This window comes from Rhincodon typus, chromosome 21, assembly GCF_021869965.1.
Source record: "Rhincodon typus isolate 14 chromosome 21, sRhiTyp1.1, whole genome shotgun sequence".
NCBI lineage: Eukaryota > Metazoa > Chordata > Chondrichthyes > Orectolobiformes > Rhincodontidae > Rhincodon > Rhincodon typus.
Window position 1 is genome coordinate 50,232,311 of NC_063352.1, and position 20,016 is coordinate 50,252,326.

Below are 20,016 nucleotides of genomic sequence, written 5' to 3' on the forward strand. Positions count from 1 at the left end.
GATATCCCTAGCTCTGGTCCTGAAGGTCTGGGTTCAAGTCCTACCTGCTCCAGAGGTATGTCTGAACAAGTCTGTACAGGTTATTTAAAAATAGAAAAAAAAATTGATTCAATATTTTCCCATTGTTCTAAATCATCTTCATGTCTATGATCCTATTGAACGTTCTCAGAAAATTTGTTTCCACCATCTTGTTAGGCTGTACAGTTCAAGTCTTAACAGCCTGCTGTGTGAAAATATTTCTCTACGTTGCATCATTTTACCAATTATTTTAAATATATGCTGTGTAGACTAGTTTGCTGGTGGAAACAATCTTGCTCCGCTTGCTGTCTCAAAACTCCTGACAATTTATTGAATACCTTCTGATCTTTTAACTTTGTCTTGCTCTAAGGAGAACAGTCCCACCTCCTCCGATCTCTGCGCATAACTGAAGTGCCTCATCAATGATAACATTCTGGTAAGCCCCTTTAAAGACCTTCACAATGTTTATCTTACATGGTGCCCAGAATTGGAAACACTGCTCCAACCAGGCCCCAACTAATGATTTGAAAGGTTTGGTGTGACTTCCTTGTTTTGCCTTCATTGCTCCTTGTTTACAAAGCCAAGTATCTTATAGACTACCTGAAAAACACGTAAGCGTACCTTCAAATATTTAGAGATGGGCAATAAATGCTAGCCTAGCAAGGAACACCTACATTCTATGAATGAATAAATAATTGTGACTACACACCCTAGATTATTTTGCTCTTGCACCTCCTCAACTTAGTATCATTTTGTCTTTTTCATTCGTTAAGGGATGTGGGCGTTATTGGCTGGGCCAGAATTTATTGCCTGTTCCCAATCACCCTTGAGAAGGTGGTGTAGAGCTGCCTTCTTGAAGGGTTGCAGTCCTCTGGATGTAGGACCACAGCACTGTTAGGGAAGAAGTTCCAAAATTTTGACCAAGATTTTTGATTGAATGTTCTGATTTTGTTTGTACTGTTGTTATACATCAGGTCACAAGTATCTGCACTAAATTCTGTCTGCCTATTTCACCAATCTCTCGATGTTCTCCTGAAGTATACTGTATCATTCACTTTTTACTATGCTGCCAACTTTTCCATAATTTGCAAACTTCAGAATTGTCCTCCCTTTAATATAATATCCTCCTACTTTCTGTAAGAGTCTGTTACATCGTACTTTTATATGTACGTTTGTAAGTGCATAACTTTGTCTTCTAGATGCATTTTAAAAAGTTCGACATGTTAGTTTGAGGATTATATCTGGCTAACACTTAGGAATGGGTCAGAAATTGGGGTTGGGGTCAGAAACAACAGAACTTGTTACAGGAGTCAGTTTATGTTGTGGGGAGAGCTGATGAATGTGCCCTCACAGTGGTCAGTGTAGGTGGGAAACTATACAGCCTATAAGTGGATGAGTGCTTGAAATGTCTCAACATTCAAGATTATGGGCCAAATGCTGGAAACTGGGATTAGTGTAGATAAATCAACACAGATTCAATGGGCCAAATGGGCTGTTCTGCGCTCTATGACTGCTACAGTTTTTAGGGCTAAAGGGATCAAAGGCCGGAGGCATAAATCAAGGCACTGAGTTGGGTGATCACCCATGATCTTATTGAGTGGTGAAGCAGGCTCGGAGGGTTGATCGCCTAGTCCTATTTCCTGTAATTCTTAGTTTCTAACAGTGGTTGCAATTTGAGTGCACTTTGGCTGTAAAACAAATTGAGATTTCTTGAGGTCATAAAAGGTGCTATGTAAATACAGGTCATTCCTATTGCTTCTCAATGCAAATTGGTCAACTTCTCAAATGATTCCAATGCAATAGGGACAGAGGCATCGAAGGAAACAGCTGAGCAGTAGAAGAATCAACAAAACAAAATATGTGTATCTGCAGGTAAATGACGGGCAAATTTAATGAAGTCAAACATAAAATGTTAGGCAGAGGAAAGAGAAATGTGAGTGAGTAATTGTTCTTTGCTTAACGCTTTCCACAGTCACATGGTTAGAGTCAGGATTAGAATAGTGTCCTTTCTTTTTGCAATACCAGCATCCATTCAAGACAATCTATTTAAGTATTTTACCATAACAATGATTTTCAAGGTAATCAAAGTTTTTAAAACTATAGATTTAAAATTATAACTCTCACTTTTCCCAATTTAGCTACCTTTCCATAAGGATCCTCGGTACATTCCGCTCTTACCTTGAGTGCTGCTGTTTTTCTTTGCTCAGTTTGGAGCATGCCGATTTCCTCTCGCGCCATAGCAACCTCCAGTGGTTCAGTCATATCCAGCTCATCTGCTGCTGCAACTTCCCTCTCATCATCATCTTGCTCTTTATTGTCCTTCTCACTCCATTTCTCTTCCCACCACTTCCGAGCATGTTTTGCTTTTTCCCTTTCCCAACTGGAAATAAAACACAGACACACAGAAAAGATTGATCAGCATCTGGGAACAACTTTGCAGTAGAAATGAGCTACTTGAGAAACTGGTCACATTAAAGGGGCAATGTGCCATTCACTAATCAATGCATTCTGGATAAGTAAATGAAACTACCTAAAAACATTTTAACATAAATTCCAATCTTCTCTGTATTCACTACTCTCTGATCAATAATACAACAAAATTAAGCTGCCATCATTTAAAATAAGGTTATTATCCTTAAAGAATATTAATTAGTGTTTAAAATTATATTCAACCAATGGCTGTTGGCAATCCAAACTTTTTTTCATGCAGAGCATGGTAAGCCTGTGGTATTCTCTGCCACAGAAAGTGATTGAGGCCAAAATATTGAATGTTTTCAAGGATAGGTTAGATTAGTTCTTGGGGCTGAAAGGATCAAAGGGAACGGTGCATAAGTGGAAACGGGATACTAAGCCATGATCATAGTGAATGGCAGAGCAGGCTCAAACAGCCCGAAGACCTACTCCTCAGATTTTCTATGTTTCTATGGGTCCTGTGCCTACACACATTGTGAGGTAATTCTTGTGGCGCCTATAGCCATCGTTTTATTATTGCTATCTTTACTTCTATTACATGTAAAACTATATTACTATAGATCAGTTGCCGATATGGGCGGAGAAATGGCAGATGGAGTTTAATCTGGGTAAGCTGCACTTTGGGAGATCAAATGTTAAGGAAATGTTAATGATAGGACTCTTAACAGCATTGATGTACAGAGGGATCTTCGGGTTCAAGTCCATAGCTCCCTGAAAGTGGCCACGCAAGTGGATAGGGTGGTAAAGAAGATGTATTGCATGCTTGCCTTTATTGGTTGGGGAATTGAGTACAAGAGTCAGGATGCTATGTTGCAGCTTTATAAGACTTTAGTCAGGTCACACTTAGAGTATCGCATTCAATTCTGGTTGCCACATTACACGAAGAATGTAGAGGCTTTGGAGAGGGTGCAGAAGAGATTTATCAGGATGCTGCCTGGATTGGAAGGTATGATCTATGAATAGAGATTAGAAAAAACGTTGGTTATTTACTCCTGAGCAGCAGAGGTTGAGGGAAGACTTGATATAAGGTTATAAAATTATGAGATGCATAGATAGGGTTGATGGTCAGAATCTTTTTCCCAAAGTTAAAATATCTAATACTAGGGGCCATGCATTTAAGGTTAGAGGGGAGAAATTCAAAGGAGACGTGAGGGGCAAGTATTTTACACCAAGAGTAGTAGGTTTCTGGAATCCATTGACAGGGATAGTGATGGAGGCAGATATGGTAAGGGCATTTAAGGGACTTATATTAGATAAGTACATGAAAATGCAAGGAATGAAGGGATATGTACCAAGGGCAGGCAGAAGGGATTAGTTTCATTTGGCGTCATTTTCGGCACAACATAGTGGGCCAAAGGGCCCCTTCCTGTGCTATATTCTATATTTTACACAATGGAGTTAGCAATCAAATAGACAAATGACTCTGAATTAGCAAAAACACTTTGAACAAAAAGACCATGTCCACAATTTATATTTATAATAATTCCAAAATCAATGAAAGGTAGAAGAATTCACCAAGAAATATGATTTTTGTCAGTGCTGTATAAAGTAGATAATGTACATGTCCTCTTCCGCAATTAGCTGGTGTGTACTAATTTCATATTCTGGAGGACCCAGAAGATTGCAGATAGGAATATAATACATTGATACAAACGTATTAACAGTGTAGTAGTCAATAAAGCTGTAGTAGGCCTTCGGGTCAGATTCTTTCTGTTCTAGGTAGGATTTGAGTGACTTGTCAGCCTGTAGCAATACTCCAAATATCCATCATCTAATGTTTATACATTAATTATGAAGCAATTCCACAATCTGCTAAGACAGCTGCTGGTACACTGCATTCCCTGACGTATTGCAGTTCAGATGTTGAGCAGAAATAATTGAATAAATTATAACTAGTCATATGAAAGATCACATTGGGGAATGCACTCTTCAGACACTTGAACCAATTATGCCAGTCAGGTGGATTATGGTAATCTGTTCCTGGTTTGTAGGCAGTATTGGCAGGCCCAGCATTTGTTGCCCATTCCTGATTGCTCAGGAAAAGGTAGTGGTGAGCCATCTTGATCTGCTCCATATTATGGCTGGTGACAAGCTTCTTGAGTACTGTTCAACTTCCACTCATCCAGTTAAGAGGGGATGTAACATCACAGTCTGGATGTATGCCTTGTAGATGATTGACAGGGTTACTCACTGCAGAATACTCAAATTTCATCTCCACAAGAACTGGGCAGTGGATGGATGCATCTGCAGCAGGCAGATTGGTGAAGATGAGGTTGAAAATGTTTTTTCCTATTGTTGGTCTGCTTACCACCTGCAGTCTAGCAGCTATGCCCTTCAGGACCCAACCAGCTCAACGAGTAGTGGCACTGCTGAGCCACTCTTCATAACCGACATTGAAGCTACCCACCCAAAATACATTTTGTTTTGCAACCTCGGTGCTTCTGCCAAGTGGCATCCGTCTTGCAGGAATACTGAATAATCAACTGAGCGGGGATGTTAGTTTTTAATCAGCAGGAGGTTTCCTTATCCATGTTTGACCTGATGCCCGAGTTCATGGGGTTTGGAGTCAATGTTGAGGACTTACAGGGCAACACTCTCCTCTATACCACTACACCTCCACCTCTGATATGTCTATCCTGCTGATTGAAGAGGACATACTCAGGGATGGTGATGGTGGTGTCTGGGTCACTGCGCGTAAGGAATGATTCTGAGAGTCTCACTATGTAAGGCTGTAGCTTGACTTGTCCGTGAGACGCCTTTCCCAGTTTTTGCACTGGCTCCCAGATGTTGGTAAGGAGGACTTTGAAGAGTCAATAGGGACGTGTTTGCCTTTGTCATTTCTGATGCTGAGGTTGATGCTGAATTGTTTAGCTGGTTTTATTTCTTTGTTTAAGCTTCGTACCATTTTGACAAGTTTGAGGGGTTTGTTAGGTTATTTTCAGAGGGCAGTTAAGAGTCAACCACATTGCTGTGGGTCTGGAGGCACATGTAGACCGGACCAAGTAAGGGTGGCAGTTTCATTCTGTAGAGGACGTTAGTGAACCAGGTGGATTTTTATGACAATCAAGAGTGTTTACGTGATAGCCATTCAAACAGCTTTTAATGCTAGATTTTATTGAATTCAAATGTCACCATCTGCTGTGTTGGGATTTGCACTAATGCTCCTGGAGAATAAGCCTGGGGCTCTGGACATCCTAACTGTAATCTCATATCTGCATCATTTAAAAGTCCCAACTATATTTTTGAAGCATAAGCTCACCAGAAGAAGCTCTGTCCCTTATCAGCAATGTAGGAACAGGTTACTGGCTTACCTGTAGAGTGGCAAAATCCCCTTGAAACCCTATCTATTGAGATGCATGCACCTCACCCTTTTTGATGCTATAGTGACAACACTAACGATGTCAAAAGGTTCATAACTCTTTCCAGTAAATCACTCTGCTAGAAGCACCAAGGTGTTCATTCAGATTGTCTCAGCTATTTGAGAATATTGCCAATATGACAAAGTGCCATGTATGTTCTTGCATCATTTGCAGGGAGATCCTTTAACATCATGTTGAAGACTTCAGAAAAATGAGATACATAAATCGCGTGGGTATGCAGCTGACACTGTACGCTCTGACATTAACCAACAAGGTTTGGCCGAAAGAAACTGGTTATGTTATGTTAAATTCCATGGCCATTTAACCTCACAAAATGAGTGGCTTCCATTTTTGGGGATTTGAATAGATAACAATTTTAATCTGAATACCACTCATGATAGTTTAATATCAGTGGTGGGAAAACTTCTAGAAAGAATAATTCAGGACAGAATTAATGGTCATTTGGGCAAATGCAAGTTAATTAAGGAAAGCCAGCATTGGATTTCATTTAAATAACTTGTTGAAGACTTCTGATGAGTAACAGAGGTGCTGAGTGAGGGTTACGCTGTTGATACAGTGTACGTGGACTTCCAGAAAACATTTGATACAATGCCACAGAACAGATATGTGAGCAAAGTTATAGAATCCCTACAGGGTGGAAACAGGCAATCCAGCCCAACAAGCCCACATCAACTCTGAAGATAATTCCACCCAAACTCAGCCCCCTACCCTTTCTCTGAATTTCCCATAACTAATCCACCTAACTACACATCTCTGGACTGTGAGAGGAAACCGGAACACCTCGAGGAAACCCACACAGACACAAGGAGAATGTGCAAACTCCACACACACAGTCGCACGAGGCTGGAATTGTACCTAGGACCTTGGCACTGTGAGGTAGCAGTACTAACCGCTGAGCTACTGTGTTGCCCCATAGCTCATTCCATGAAAGGGAATGTATATATCCAGTTAGTTGAGTAGAAGGAAACAGTAGTGGTTAATGATGCTTCTTGGTCTGGAGCATGTTTATAGTAGAGTTAGAATTAGAATCCATACAGTGTGGAAACAGGCCCTTCGGCCCAACAAGTCCACACCGAACCTCAAAGCATCCCACCCAGATCCATCCCCCTATGACCCACCTAATATACACCCTCTACCTCCCTGAACACTACGGGCAATTTAGCATGGCCAATCCGCCTAACCTGCACATCTTTGGACGGTGGGAGGAAACCGGAGCACCCGGAGAAAACCCACGCAGACACGGGGAGAATGTGCAAACTCCACACAGACAGTCACCCGAGGCTGGAATCGAACCCAGGTCCCTGGCACTGTGAGGCAGCAGTGCTAACCACTGTGCCACTGTGTCCTTGGGGTTCGTTGCTGGGACCTTTGCTCTTCCTGATATGTAGAAATAGGCCACACAAGTAGATAGGGTAGTAAAGAAGGTATGTGGTATGCTTGCCTTTATTGGTCAGGGAATTGAGTACATGTAATGTTGAGGATGTAATGTTCAGCTTTATAAGACTTTAGTTAGGCCACACTTAGAGTATTATGTTCATTTCTGGTTGCCCCATTACATGGAGGACGTAGAGGATTTGGAGAGGGTGCAGAAGAGGTTTACCAGGATGCTGCGTAGATTAGATGGTGTGAGCTACAAGGAAAGACTAGAAAAACCTGGGTTGTTTTCTCTGGAGTGGCGGAGACTGAGGGGAGACTTGATAGAAATCTATAAAATTGAGATGCATGGATAGGGTTGACGGTCAGAATCTTTCTCCCCCCACAGTTGAAATGTCTAATATTAGGGGGCATGCATTTAAAGTTAAAAGGGGAAAGTTCAAAGGAGATGTAAGGAGCAAGTTTTTTTCACACGGAGAGTAATCCTGCTTTTTATTCGTGTGTCATAATTTGTGCAGTTGTTGGAGTGGGTGGACAAGTGACAGATGAAGTTCAGTATAGAGAATTCGGTGAAGTGATTCATTTTTGTAGGAAGAACATGGGAGAGACATTATAAAAATAAAGGCATAACTCTAAAGGGATGCAAGGGCAAAAGACCTGGGTGTTTATGTGCACAAATCATTGAAAGGGTAAGGACATTTGAGAGAGTGGCTAATAAAGCAGACTGCATCTGACCCTTCTAAACCTATTCTGTTTATCAAGATTGAGCCTCTCTTTGGCTAAAGATTGCGTAGGTATCTCAGAGCATTGAGAACAAAAGTAAGGAAGTTGTACTGATTCTAAGACTCTAGATTAGCCCTGGTGTAGTATTGTGCTAGTTCTGGGCTCTGCAGTTTGGAAAGCCGTTAGACTAAGATCAGCAGATTCAGGAGCTTGGTACCCAGAATGCAGAACTTCATTTATAGAGGAGTTAGGATTGTTTCTTTGAAGAGAAGGTTGACAGGAGATTTGATATCTGCATTTAAAATCAATTAAAAAGACATCTGATAAAAATAGGTAGTGACCAACCTTTAACAATGGCAGAGAGATGGACAACAAGAGGCTGCTGATTTCCGGTAAATGGCAACTGAAGCAACAAAGACCTAAGGAGAACCTTTCTCACACATTAAGTGGTTAGGGTCTGGAATACTCTGTCTGAAAGTGTGTTGGAGGCAGGTTCTACCAAGCTGTTAAAAGGAATTGAATTGTTTAAAAAGGAGGCATGTGCACAGTTCTGGAGAGAAGGTGGGGAGTAAGACAATCGCTCATTCAAGTAGCCAATGGGCTCATTCTGTGCTTTAACAATTCTGTGATTCTGTTCCTTTTATCCCATGAACTTCAAGTTTACAAAACGCAATATCTGGCATTTTATTAATCACATTTTGAAATTCCATATGCACAACATCAGTTAGATTGTCCTCATCTGCCATCTTTGTTACTGTTGTTTACGGCAATTAGTACCTGCAAGGATTAACTAACATCCCAATATAAGCTCTGCCCATGAGGTTGAAGGTTCTGCTGGGAAGAGCTAACCAGTGTTTCAGATTTTGTTGTAGTGCTTAAGTTCCTTGTAGGCAGCTTTCAGGTACAACCTGATGTTTCACAAGCAAATCTGTAATTTAAACCGAAGAAACTGCAGATGCTGTAAAATCAGGAACAAAACCAAAGTTGCTGGAAAAGCTCAGCAGGTCTGGCAGCATCTGTGAAGGAGAAAACAGTTAATGTTTTGGGTCTGGTGACCTTCCTCAGAACTGATGGTGGCTGGGAAAACATCAGTTTATATGCAGAGAAAAGGGGAGGGGGATGGGTAGGGAGTAAACGATAGGATAGAGCCTAAAGAGAGAGAAGAGCAGTTGGACAGGCAAAGAGTTGATAATGATGGCTGGGAGGGTGAATAGTTGTTAATGGGGAGTATTAGTGACAAATAACAGGTAGTGTGTAATGGCAGGTTATGTGGTAACAAGGCCTTGTGTGTGGGGTAGGGCGCTGGGACTTGGGAGAGTTTAGGCCCTAAAATTATTGAACTCGATATAGAGTCCGGAGGGCTGCAGGGTCCCCAAGCGGAAAATGAGGTGTTGTTCTTCTAGCTTGCGTTGAACTTTGCTGGAACAACACAGCAAGCCAGAGACACAGATGTTGGCCAGGGAACAGGGTGGTGCGTTAAAGTGGCAGGCAACAGGTAGTTCAGGGCCTTTTTTGCGAGCGGAATGTAGATGTTCTGCGAAGCGGTCACCTACTCTACGTTTTGTTTCCCCAGTGTAGAGGAGACCACATTGTGAACAGCCAGTGCAGTAGACTAGATTCTTGGAAGTGCAGGTGAAGTGTTGCTTCACCTGGAAGGTATGTTTGGATAATGAGAATGGAGGAGGTAAATGGGCAGGTGTTGCACCTTTGCCAGTTACAGGGGAAGGTGCCGTAGGGCTGTGGGAGGGTGTTGGAGGTGAAGGAAATGTGGACCTCATTGTTTCCTATTGTTTTGACAATTTCCTCTTTTAGTGCCTCAGGACTAGCTTCCATCTCCACCATTCAATCTCCATCTTTATCCATAAAGAACAATGCTTCTTTGACCACTGTTTTGCTGGAAAAATGCTTAAGAATGACATCTGTGTTCACTATTGATCTATCCTTTTACTATTTCTCTGCCCTTACTCTTTCCTTTACCACTTGTCCTTTATACTTTGTTATATTCACACAGAATTATCATCTATCATTCACCTTCTTTATTCTGCTTCATCCTGCCAACTTTAGCTTTGTTTCCCTTCCTTTCCCATCTTTTGGAATGTATTAAGATTGTATCCAAACCATCCCCTCTGTAAAGGCCACCACTGCTCTAATCCCGTTAGATTTCTTGCCTTTCAAACCCCACACCACATAACACAAACCAGCCTCCCCAGCTCCTCTGACCTATCAGGGCTATCAACTTGGTTTCACTCCCCAGGGATGTTGCCCGACCTTGATTGTTTCTACCATCCCCTGTTTTTATTGCAGATGTCTGGCATTCAAAATATTATGCTTGTGGTTTATGTTATTATTAACAAACTACTTCCAGTTCACGTTTTGAATAATATTATGAGTTCAATCAGAAAGGAGGTAATAGAACCTCTGACTGTACGTTTTTTTATTCCTCATTAGACTTGCACATCATGGTAAGGCACTTAAGAGAAGTCAATGTAACAATCCTGATCCTGAAGATTAAATTGAATGATTGTAAATTTGAGTCTGCTATCAATTATGGACAAATCCTTCATGTTAGTGAGCGGTTAGATTTGCATACATTGAAGATTAGCTAGCTAAGTACACAGATTAGTTAAGAAGTTGGTATTGACAAATGTGATTAATAGAAAAGGTTGGCTGGCATTCACAGTATTATGCTTGAGGTTTATGTTGTATTATGGAACTGCTTCAAATTTACATGCTTTGAATAATGTCCCGAGTTAAATCAGAAAGAAGCTGGCAGGAGTTCTGAGTATACATTTTTTTAAGTTCCTCATTAGACTATCACATTGTGGCAAGTATTGGGAATACTTATTTGTACTGAAGGAATATATGGGGAAAGTCTGGAATCTTCTGGACTACTTGGACAACCTCTAGATTGATAAACATTTTATCATATTTTCTTAGAAACTGAAGTCAACAGTTTCATGTGTGTTGTAAACTGCCTTTTTAAAAACTGGAAATATAGTGACTTTGGAGAATTGGCCAAACAAAGGTTTGGAGGAGATAAGAGATAGGGTTTAATTGCCTTAATTACTGGGGAAAAACTAACTTTGAGATGGCTGGAGGTTGAGGCTTGTCTCTTTACTAGTGGCTGTCTTGCAAACCTTTTTGGAATGGAAATTCCACTTTACAGAAAGGATTCAGAGAAAAGACGACATTTGAGAAATTGTGGTCTGTTTCTCCTGAAGTCCTGTTCCCAGTAGTGGTTTTCATACTTTATATTTTATATTAATATTTCAGTGTCAATATTTCTGTCTGCCTGGTAACATCTGGAGGAAGTGGACTATGAGCAATTGTGAAACACTCAAATCCAAGTTGGCTGGGATCAGAACTGGAAGTTTAGCATCAATCTACAGCTGTCAGCAAATCAGCAAATCTTCAGGAAATCCAGTGAACATGAAGTTGTCATATTATGGTCCACAGGGCTGTTTTTGCTTCTTTTGTCTCTTTTTTTTTTAAAAGAAAAACATCTCTACAGAGACTCCCTTTTGTGTGTTTTGTGAGGGATTAATGGGATCCAGTTTAATTCAGAATCATTGAATCCCTACAGTGTGGAAATAGGCCCTTCAGCCCAACAAGTCCACACCGACCCTCAGAGCATCCCACCCAGACTCATCCTTCTACAACCCACCTAATTTACACATTCCTGAACAGTACAGGCCATTTAGCATGGCCCATCCACCTGTGGGAGGAACCAGAGGTCCCAGAGGAAACCCAGCACAGACACAGGGAGAATGTGCAAACTCCATACAGGCAGTTGCCCGAGGGCAAAATCGAACTCTGGTCCCTAGCACTGTGAGGCATCAGTGCTAGCCACCATGCCACCCCGAAACACAGTTGGCAGGATTTGAACCTATGTTGGGGAACCCCAATGGATTTCGAATCCATCACCTTAACCACTCATCCATGACTACAGGCCCTTAGCTTCAAGGTTGTTTGTCACTTGCTTTAAGAATAAGTTTTGTGTATAATAAACAGATTACTTTTAATTTATTGAATAAGCCTGGTGGACATTTCTTTCATTTTGGATAGCTGAACAAAAGAAAGGCAATTAGCTGTTTTGGTAATTTAATCAACTCATTTACATGAGTGGGTAACTGGTGGAGAGGTGACTATAAGTGCAGTCCTCTCATCGCAACAGTAGCACTGTATTATAAAAGGACATGACATTTTCATGTATGCAGATTGTCAAAAGATGTGCAGTAAGAAACACATCACATAAGTGAACAGAGGCACCATGGGGTTCAAACAGAAAATGCTTGAAATGGTTTCATGAAGAATTTTCTTTGCGTGGGGCATGAGAGGCATAGTTCACCACCTGGGCAGGTTCCAAAGGTCTTCAGATACTGAGTCTGAAACCTCATTTCAACATTGTCAGACAAGTGTGAAGAAGTGGGACTGCTGTAAATGTGCAGAAGCTCAGGTTAGTGTTACTGGAAGTCACTATGAAGAGGTATGAGGATCAGTATGAAGAGTAGGGCCTGGGTTGGGTGTTAAGATGGGCAATGGATCACAGATAAGGTTCAGTGCAGGAAATCAGTGGGAGCCAGTACCATGGATTGACAAAGGCGAAATATTAAAGCCAGATTGAGGGGTGAGTAAAAGACTTGTCCGTATCCATTATGGTGCCTGGTAGTCTGAGAGAGGTCTTGAGACATTTTTAATGGAAAACTGATGAAGCATTCAAAGAAGACAAAGGGATGGGAGCATAATGAGAACAAAGTTAGTGAGGAGTCTGCACATCTATTTTCAAATTCTAAGCTTATTAAACTGTAAGCCAATAATTCTTAGTGAGGGGTTGTTCATTCTATCCACCATAAGCTAAACTAAGTTCTTCTAAAATTCCCAGTCACCCATCCTACATCTTCAACTCATTCTCACAGATACTTTTTGTAACAATTGGAACATTCTAATCCAAGGACCTACAGATTGTTCCAATGTAAGTTTCTTTTTCCAAGGTTAGTTACAAAGAGTGTTAGGTACTTTACACATACTTATCAGCTCAGATCAACTATTCAAACACTCAAATCTACTTCTAATTCCAATCAAAGCATTGTGTTTCAGTTACTGTTGATTTGGAGCTTGGTGTCAATTATGCAATTCACTGTATTTCATGTTTCTTTTGGGGAAAAAAACAATAGTTCTCTTCATGGACTTCAATTATTCAATAACAACTTGTATTTAAATAGTGCCTTAAACAAAATGGATCAACGATTTCCACCATTGAGTGTTGTGCCTGCGTAGGTTTTAGGGCATGGGATGGTTTTGTGAAGGTGACAGGGGTCTTGCCTGATGGCTGGGAGACCCAGTGTTGGGACCTTCATAGCCTCGTTCAGGAAAGCTCACCAGTTCTACATCACACTCAAGCAGGTTGAGAGGTCTCTTGTGTACATTCCCAGCACGAGGATTGCAGACTGGGAAAACCCGCCTGCCCAGATTGGTGGCCAGAGGCCTGAACTGACCTGACTACAGGTACATGATGGAAGGGATGACAACATGGCCTGGTGGATGAGAAGGGGTGGGGGAAAGAGAAGAAAGTTCAGAACCAGGAGGAGGGTGTAAATCCCAGCAGGCTGCACCCCGCCCCCCACACACTTTGCAATGCAGGATCTCTCGATCAGGCACTGTATCATGTACCTTTGAATTACGGACCCTCACAGCCTCCCGAGAGACCATGCATTGCCTATGCAAATGTACCTGTTGTGCTCCCTGTGTGGTGACTGGCTTGCCCCCTACTGTTCACCCACCAGCAGCACTGGCATGATGTTCTGAAGTGATCATTAAAGACACACACAACAGCCTCAATTAGGGAGGAGACAGGAAGTCCAACCATGGGCCTTCCTACACTGGATTTCTTCTTGAAAAAGGGTGTTCATATACTATATTCCTGTATGATTAAATGCCCTCCCTGCCTCCAAACACATCACAAGTGAGCACATTTAATCCCTCCTCAAAGGTTTGGGGGATACTGGATAAGGATCGAGGTTAGAACAAGAGGAACAGATTTTTTTTTAAGGTAACTTTTAAGACCGGCAGATATCAAGTCAAAACGTTTAGGGATGTGAATGCAGAGAGGGTGTGGCAGCAAGGAAAACCTGATATCAAAAACAGCAGAAACACTGCACCCTTCAAATGCTATAGACCTGACAATATTCCAGTAATAGTACTGAAGACGTGCTGTAGAACCAGGCACAGCCCTAACCAAGCTGTTCCAGCACACCTGTAACGCTGATATCTACCTGACAACGTGAAAAATTGGCAATGTATGTCCTGTTCACAAAAAGCAGAATAAATACAACCTGGCCAATTACTGCCCCATCAGTCTGTTGGTGATCATCAGCAAAGTGATAGAAAGGGTCCTCAAACAATGTTGTCAAGTGGCATTTGCAAGGGAATAACTGATGTTCAATTTGGGTTCTGGCAAGACACTTAGCTCCTGTCCTCAGTAAAGTTTTGGTCCAAATATGGACAAGCGGTTAACTCCAGATGTGTGGTGAGAATGACTGTTCTTGATATCAAGGTTACATTTGAGTGAGTGTGACATCAAGGAGCTCTAGCAAAACTGGAGTTAACATGAATCATATGGAAAATTCTTCACTGGATGGATGCACAAAGCAGGACAGTTAGAGATCTACAGTGCAGATAGAAGCCATTCGACCTACACCAACCCTTCGAAGAGCATCCCACCATCTTATCCCTGTAACCCTACATTTTCCATGGCTAATTCACATCCCTGACACTACGGGACAATTTAGCATGGTTCATCCACCTAACTTACACATCTTTGGACTGTGGGAGGAAACCTGAACACCGAGCAGAAACCCAATCATACACGGGAAATGTGCAAACTCCACACAGACAGTCACCCAAGAGTGGAATTGCACCCAGGTCCCTGGCTGCTGTGAGGCAGTAGTGCGAACCACTGTGCCACCATGCCATCCTGAATGTTTATCATTGTTGGAGGCCAGTCATCCAAGCTCCAGGACATCTCTGCAGGAGTTCCTCAAGGTAGTATCCTAGGTCCAACCATCTTCAGCTGTTTCATCGATGACCCCTTCATCAAAAAAGTCAGAAGCAGGGATGTTCACTGATGATTGCACAATGTACAGCACCATTAGCGATTGCTCAGATACTGAAACAATTCTTGTCCAAATGCAGCAGGACCTGGATAATATCCAGTTTGGGCTGAAAAGTGACAAGTAACAAGTAACATTCATGTCACACAAATGCCAAGCAATGACCATCTCGAACAAAAGAGAATCTAAGCATTGCCTCTTGATGTTCAATTATCATCATCATTATCATCATTGCATTTTCATCGTTGAAACTCCTCCCCATCCCACCCTTGCCATTAACATTCCAAGGTTTAATACATGTCCAGAAAGTCAACTGGACTCACCACATAAACACTGACTACAAGAGCAGGCCAGAGCCTAGGAATTTTGCAGCAATAACTCACCTCCTGACTCCCCAAAGCCTGTCTGCCATCTACCAAACATAAGTCAGGAGTGTGATGGAATAATTTCTGCTTGCCTGGTTAGATATAAACTTTAAAACACCCTAGAAGCTTGACGCCATCCAAGAAAAAGCAGCTCATTTGACTGGCACCACTTTACCACCTTCCAAAGTATATCACCTCACATTTATCAGGGTTAAATTTCATCAGTCACGGATCTGGCCAATCTGTTTGTATCCTTCTGTAACTTAGACCTTCTTTCCTCACTGTCAACCATCAGTGATCCACAAACTTGCTTATCATCCCCTCCACATTCTCATCAATTTCATTTATGAATACCAAACCCAGCACTGATCCATGTGTATGTCACTACGTACCAGGCTTCACTCACACCAACAAACAGTCTTCTACCACCATCCTCTGTCTCCTGTCACCAAGTCAATTTTGGTTCCAACTTGTCAAGTTACCCTGGATCCTATAAGCTTTTACTTTCCTTTATCAGTTTCCCATGTGGGATCTTGTCAAAGGCCTTCCTGAAATCCAAATAAAGTACCTCAGCTGCCCCAACCTCATCCAAGCACTTGGTTATCTCCTCAGAAAATTCCACCAGATTTGTTAGGCATGACCTGCCTCTGCCAAATCCATACCTACTATCCCTGATTAAACCTTCCCTCTCCAAATGGAGATTAATTTTCTCCTTCACTATTGTCTCCAATAGTTTCCCTACCACTGATGTGAGATTCACTGGTCTATCACAACCACCCTTATGAAGTGGAACCTCGTTAGCTGCCCCCCAAACGTCTGGCACCTCTCCTGTGGCCAGACAATTTGAAAATTTGGGAATTTCCCCTCTTGTCTCCTACATAAAATTGGACCTAGGGATTTGTCCATCTATAAATCCGCCAGAATCTCTAATACCTCATCATTTCTTAGATCAGTCTGCTCTAGAACTTCACAGACCATCTTCTTGAACTCAGTATTTGCATGCTCCTTCTCCCAAGTAAAGACATATCTGAAGTACTCATTTAACATTCTACCAATGTCCTCCAGCTTCATGCACAGATCGCCGCTTTGCTCTGTTCATAGGCCCTATTCTTTCCCTGGTTATTCTTTTTCCCTTTAAACACTTGTAGAATATCCTCTCCCTAATCTTGCCTGCCAGTGGTTTCTCATACCCTCTCTTTGCTGTCCTAATTGCTTTCTTGAGCTTCCCCCCCACTCCCTACCATTGTATTTTTATACTCCTCTAGGGCCTCCATTGTTTGGCTCCCTTTGTACCTGTTACGGAAACATTGGAGATAGGAACAGGAATAAGTTGTTCAATCCCTGGAGCTTGCTCCACCATTCAATATGATCATGGCTAAGCATTAAGCTGATACTCTAATCTTGCCCTTCCCCTATATCCCTTGATCCCTTTGGCCACAAGAGTTGTAGCCACCTCCTTCTTAAAAACACATACTATTTTGTTCTTAACCATTTTCTGTAGTGAATTCCACAGACTCACCACACGAGTGAAGAAATTTCTCCTCATGTCAGTTCTAAGAACTTCACCCCTTATTTTTAAACTGTGACTGAGTTCTGGTTCTGGACTCCTCAACATCAGAAACATGCTTTCTGCATCTAACCTGCCTAATCCTGTTAGAATTTTACAGGTTTCCTTTCGATCCCCTCTTATTCTTCTAAGTTAAAGTGAATAAAATTCTGAACTCCTTAATCCCAGCTCATATGCCAGTCCTACCATCCCAGGAATCAATTTGATAAACCTTTGCTGCACTCCCCCTAATAGCAAGACCATCCTTCCTCAGATAAGGAGACCAAAACTGCACACAATATTCCAGGAGTGTCCTCACCAATGCCCTGTGTAACTGCAGCAAGACTTCCTTGTTGCTGCACTTGAATCCTGTCATTACAAAGCCAACATATAGTTTGCATTCTTCAAAAAACCAAAGAACCATAGATGCTGGAAATCTGAAACAAAACCAGAAATTGCTGGAAAAACTCAGCAGATCTGGCAGCATTTATGGAGAAAAAGCAGAGTTAATGTTTCGGGTCCAGTGACCCTTCAGTTCAGTTTGTATTCTTTATTGTTTGTTGCACCTCATACTTTCGTGACTGGTTCACGAGGACCCCCAGGTCTCATTGATCATTCCTCCCTTTCAATTCATAGACATTCAAATAATAATCTGTCTTCATATTTCTGCTCCCAAAGTGGATAAATTCACATTTATCCACATCATACCACATTGGCCATGCATTTGCCCACTCATTCAACTTGTCCAAATGACACTGCAAGACCTCTGCATCCTCCTCGCAGTTTAATCCTGCACTCAACTTTGATTCATCTGCAGGTTTTGGGATCTTACATTTAGTTTCCACATCTAAATCATTAACATATTTTATCAATGGCTGGGGTCCTAAACACAATCCTTGTAGTATCCCACTTGTCACTGTCTGTCATTCAGAAAAAGACCCATTTACTCTTATTCTTTGTTTCCTATCTGCTAACCAATTTTCTGTTCATCTCATTACACTATCCCCAATCCCATGCACTTTAATTTTCCAAATTAATCTCTTATGTGGGACTTTTTCAAAAAAAGTTTTCTGTATGTCCAAATAAACTACATCCACTAGCTCTCCCTGATCAACTCTACCAGTTGCATCCTTAAAGAATTCCAGTAGATTTGTTAAGCATGATTTTTCTTTTGTTAATCTACGCTGCTGTGTGTGTGACTCTACCAATGTTTTTATAAGCTCTGCTATAAAATCCTTGATAATAGATCCTAGCATCTTCCTCACTACCAGCGTCAGACTCCCTGATTTATAATTTCCTGTTCCAACCAACAGGACTGGTAAACCTTCCTATAAGGATGTTAGTCCCATTCTAGTTCAGGTGCAGACTATCTGGTTTGTAGAGATCCCATTTCTCCAGAAATAGTTACAGTGATCCAGGAATCTAAAACACTCCCTCCCAATTCAAGCCACACATTCATCTGCTCTATCCTCCTATTTCTGTACTCACTAGTACATGGCACCAGAATTAACCCTAAGATTAAAATCTTTGAAGTCCTGCCTTTTAGTCTATTGCCTAGTTACCTGAACTCTTGATGCAAGACCTTGTCATTCGTTCTATCTTTATCATTGGTACCAATGTGTTTCAGCACTCCACTTCAGGATGCCTTGCAGTCACTCAGTGACACAGAATCCCCACAGTGTGGAAACAGGCCGTTCGGCCCAAAAACAGCATCCCACCCAGACTCACCCCCTATCCTTTCCCTGCAACCCTGTATTTTCCACAGCTCATCCACCTAATTTACACATCCCTGAACATTGTAAGCAATTTAGCATGGCTAAGCCACCTAACTGTCAGAGGAAACCCACACAGACAGGGGGACAATGTGCAAAGTGTACACAGACAGTTATCTAAGGGTGGAATCAAACCTGGGTCCCTGAAGCCGTAAAACTGCAGTGCTAACCACTGGGCCGCCCTGACCCTGGCACCAAGGAAGCAACATACCATCTTGGAGTCACGTCTGCAGCTGTAGAAATGCATGTCTCTTCCCCTAACAAATGAATCCTCATCACTATCGCTCCTGCTTTCTTCTTCCTCCCTTCCCTTGGAGTCAGGTCACTTATGGTGCCAGATGGCTCTGACTGCATTTCTTGAGGTATCAGTGCCGTCCTCAGCTTCCAAAACAGACAACCGATTCATGAGCGGAATCGAAGGCTATTTTCCTGTTCTCCTTCACTGCATGGTGATCAGCTATTCTCTTTGTTCCTCCAGTTCCTTAAAAAGTGTGGTGTGAGCAGCTCTCTAACCATGCTATCCTTTCAGCCTCATGGACATGCCAGTGTCTCCAGCCACTGCTCAAGCTTTGAAACCTGGAGCTCAAGTTTGTGCAGATGGAGGCCCTTCATGCACGTGGTCACCGTGGATTCCGGTAGGATCTGTGATACCCCACGTGTGAGAAGACACACATTTCACTCAGCTGACCTCGCCAGCCATGATTTAAACCTCCTTAGTCTTCCTTAAACTTCCTTTGTCTTGCTAGCTAACTTTAACTTTATCCCTAAATAATTTTACGCTTTTTAAAAAAAAACTGTGATTTAAGGAGAGTTATTTAAGGTAGTTCCCTTACCAGACAATCAGCTCACTGTTTTCCCGTGATGTCACTCTGGTTTTCTTTCCTTATTTTGGAATGAGTGTATTTATCCTCAGCTGTAAAGATTTTATACTCATCATTCGGGGCATTTCCCCCAGCAGGCTCTGATTTCTAGGTTAAGTGGGCTCGAATCCTCAGCTGCAAAGTTTTTATGTTCATCGTTCCGTGCACTCCCCCACAGGCTCCAACTCCAAGGTACATGTTACCTCCTCAAAGAATTCTATTAAGTTTGTCAGGCATGATATCCCCTTTTTATGAAGCTTGCTGACTCTGTTTGATTATATTATGTATTTCAAATTGTGCCGCAATTACATCCTTCATTTCGCCAATGACAGATGTTAAACTAACTGGCCTACAATTAGGCCAAGCAGCATCAGAGGAGCAGGAAGGCTGACGTTTC

At 41.9% G+C, this 20,016-nt stretch overlaps 1 protein-coding gene across 1 annotated transcript in view; it reads right to left on the bottom strand.

Annotated features, from left to right (window-relative positions):
* The window catches only part of LOC109910406 (kinesin-like protein KIF19), a 247,157-nt gene that overhangs the window by 115,152 nt on the left and 111,989 nt on the right, over nucleotides 1–20,016 (bottom strand). Inside the window, exon 11 of the mRNA XM_048609643.1 lies at nucleotides 2,197–2,398. Within this exon, the coding sequence (XP_048465600.1) occupies nucleotides 2,197–2,398 (202 nt within the window). The remainder of the gene's footprint in view (nucleotides 1–2,196; nucleotides 2,399–20,016) is intronic.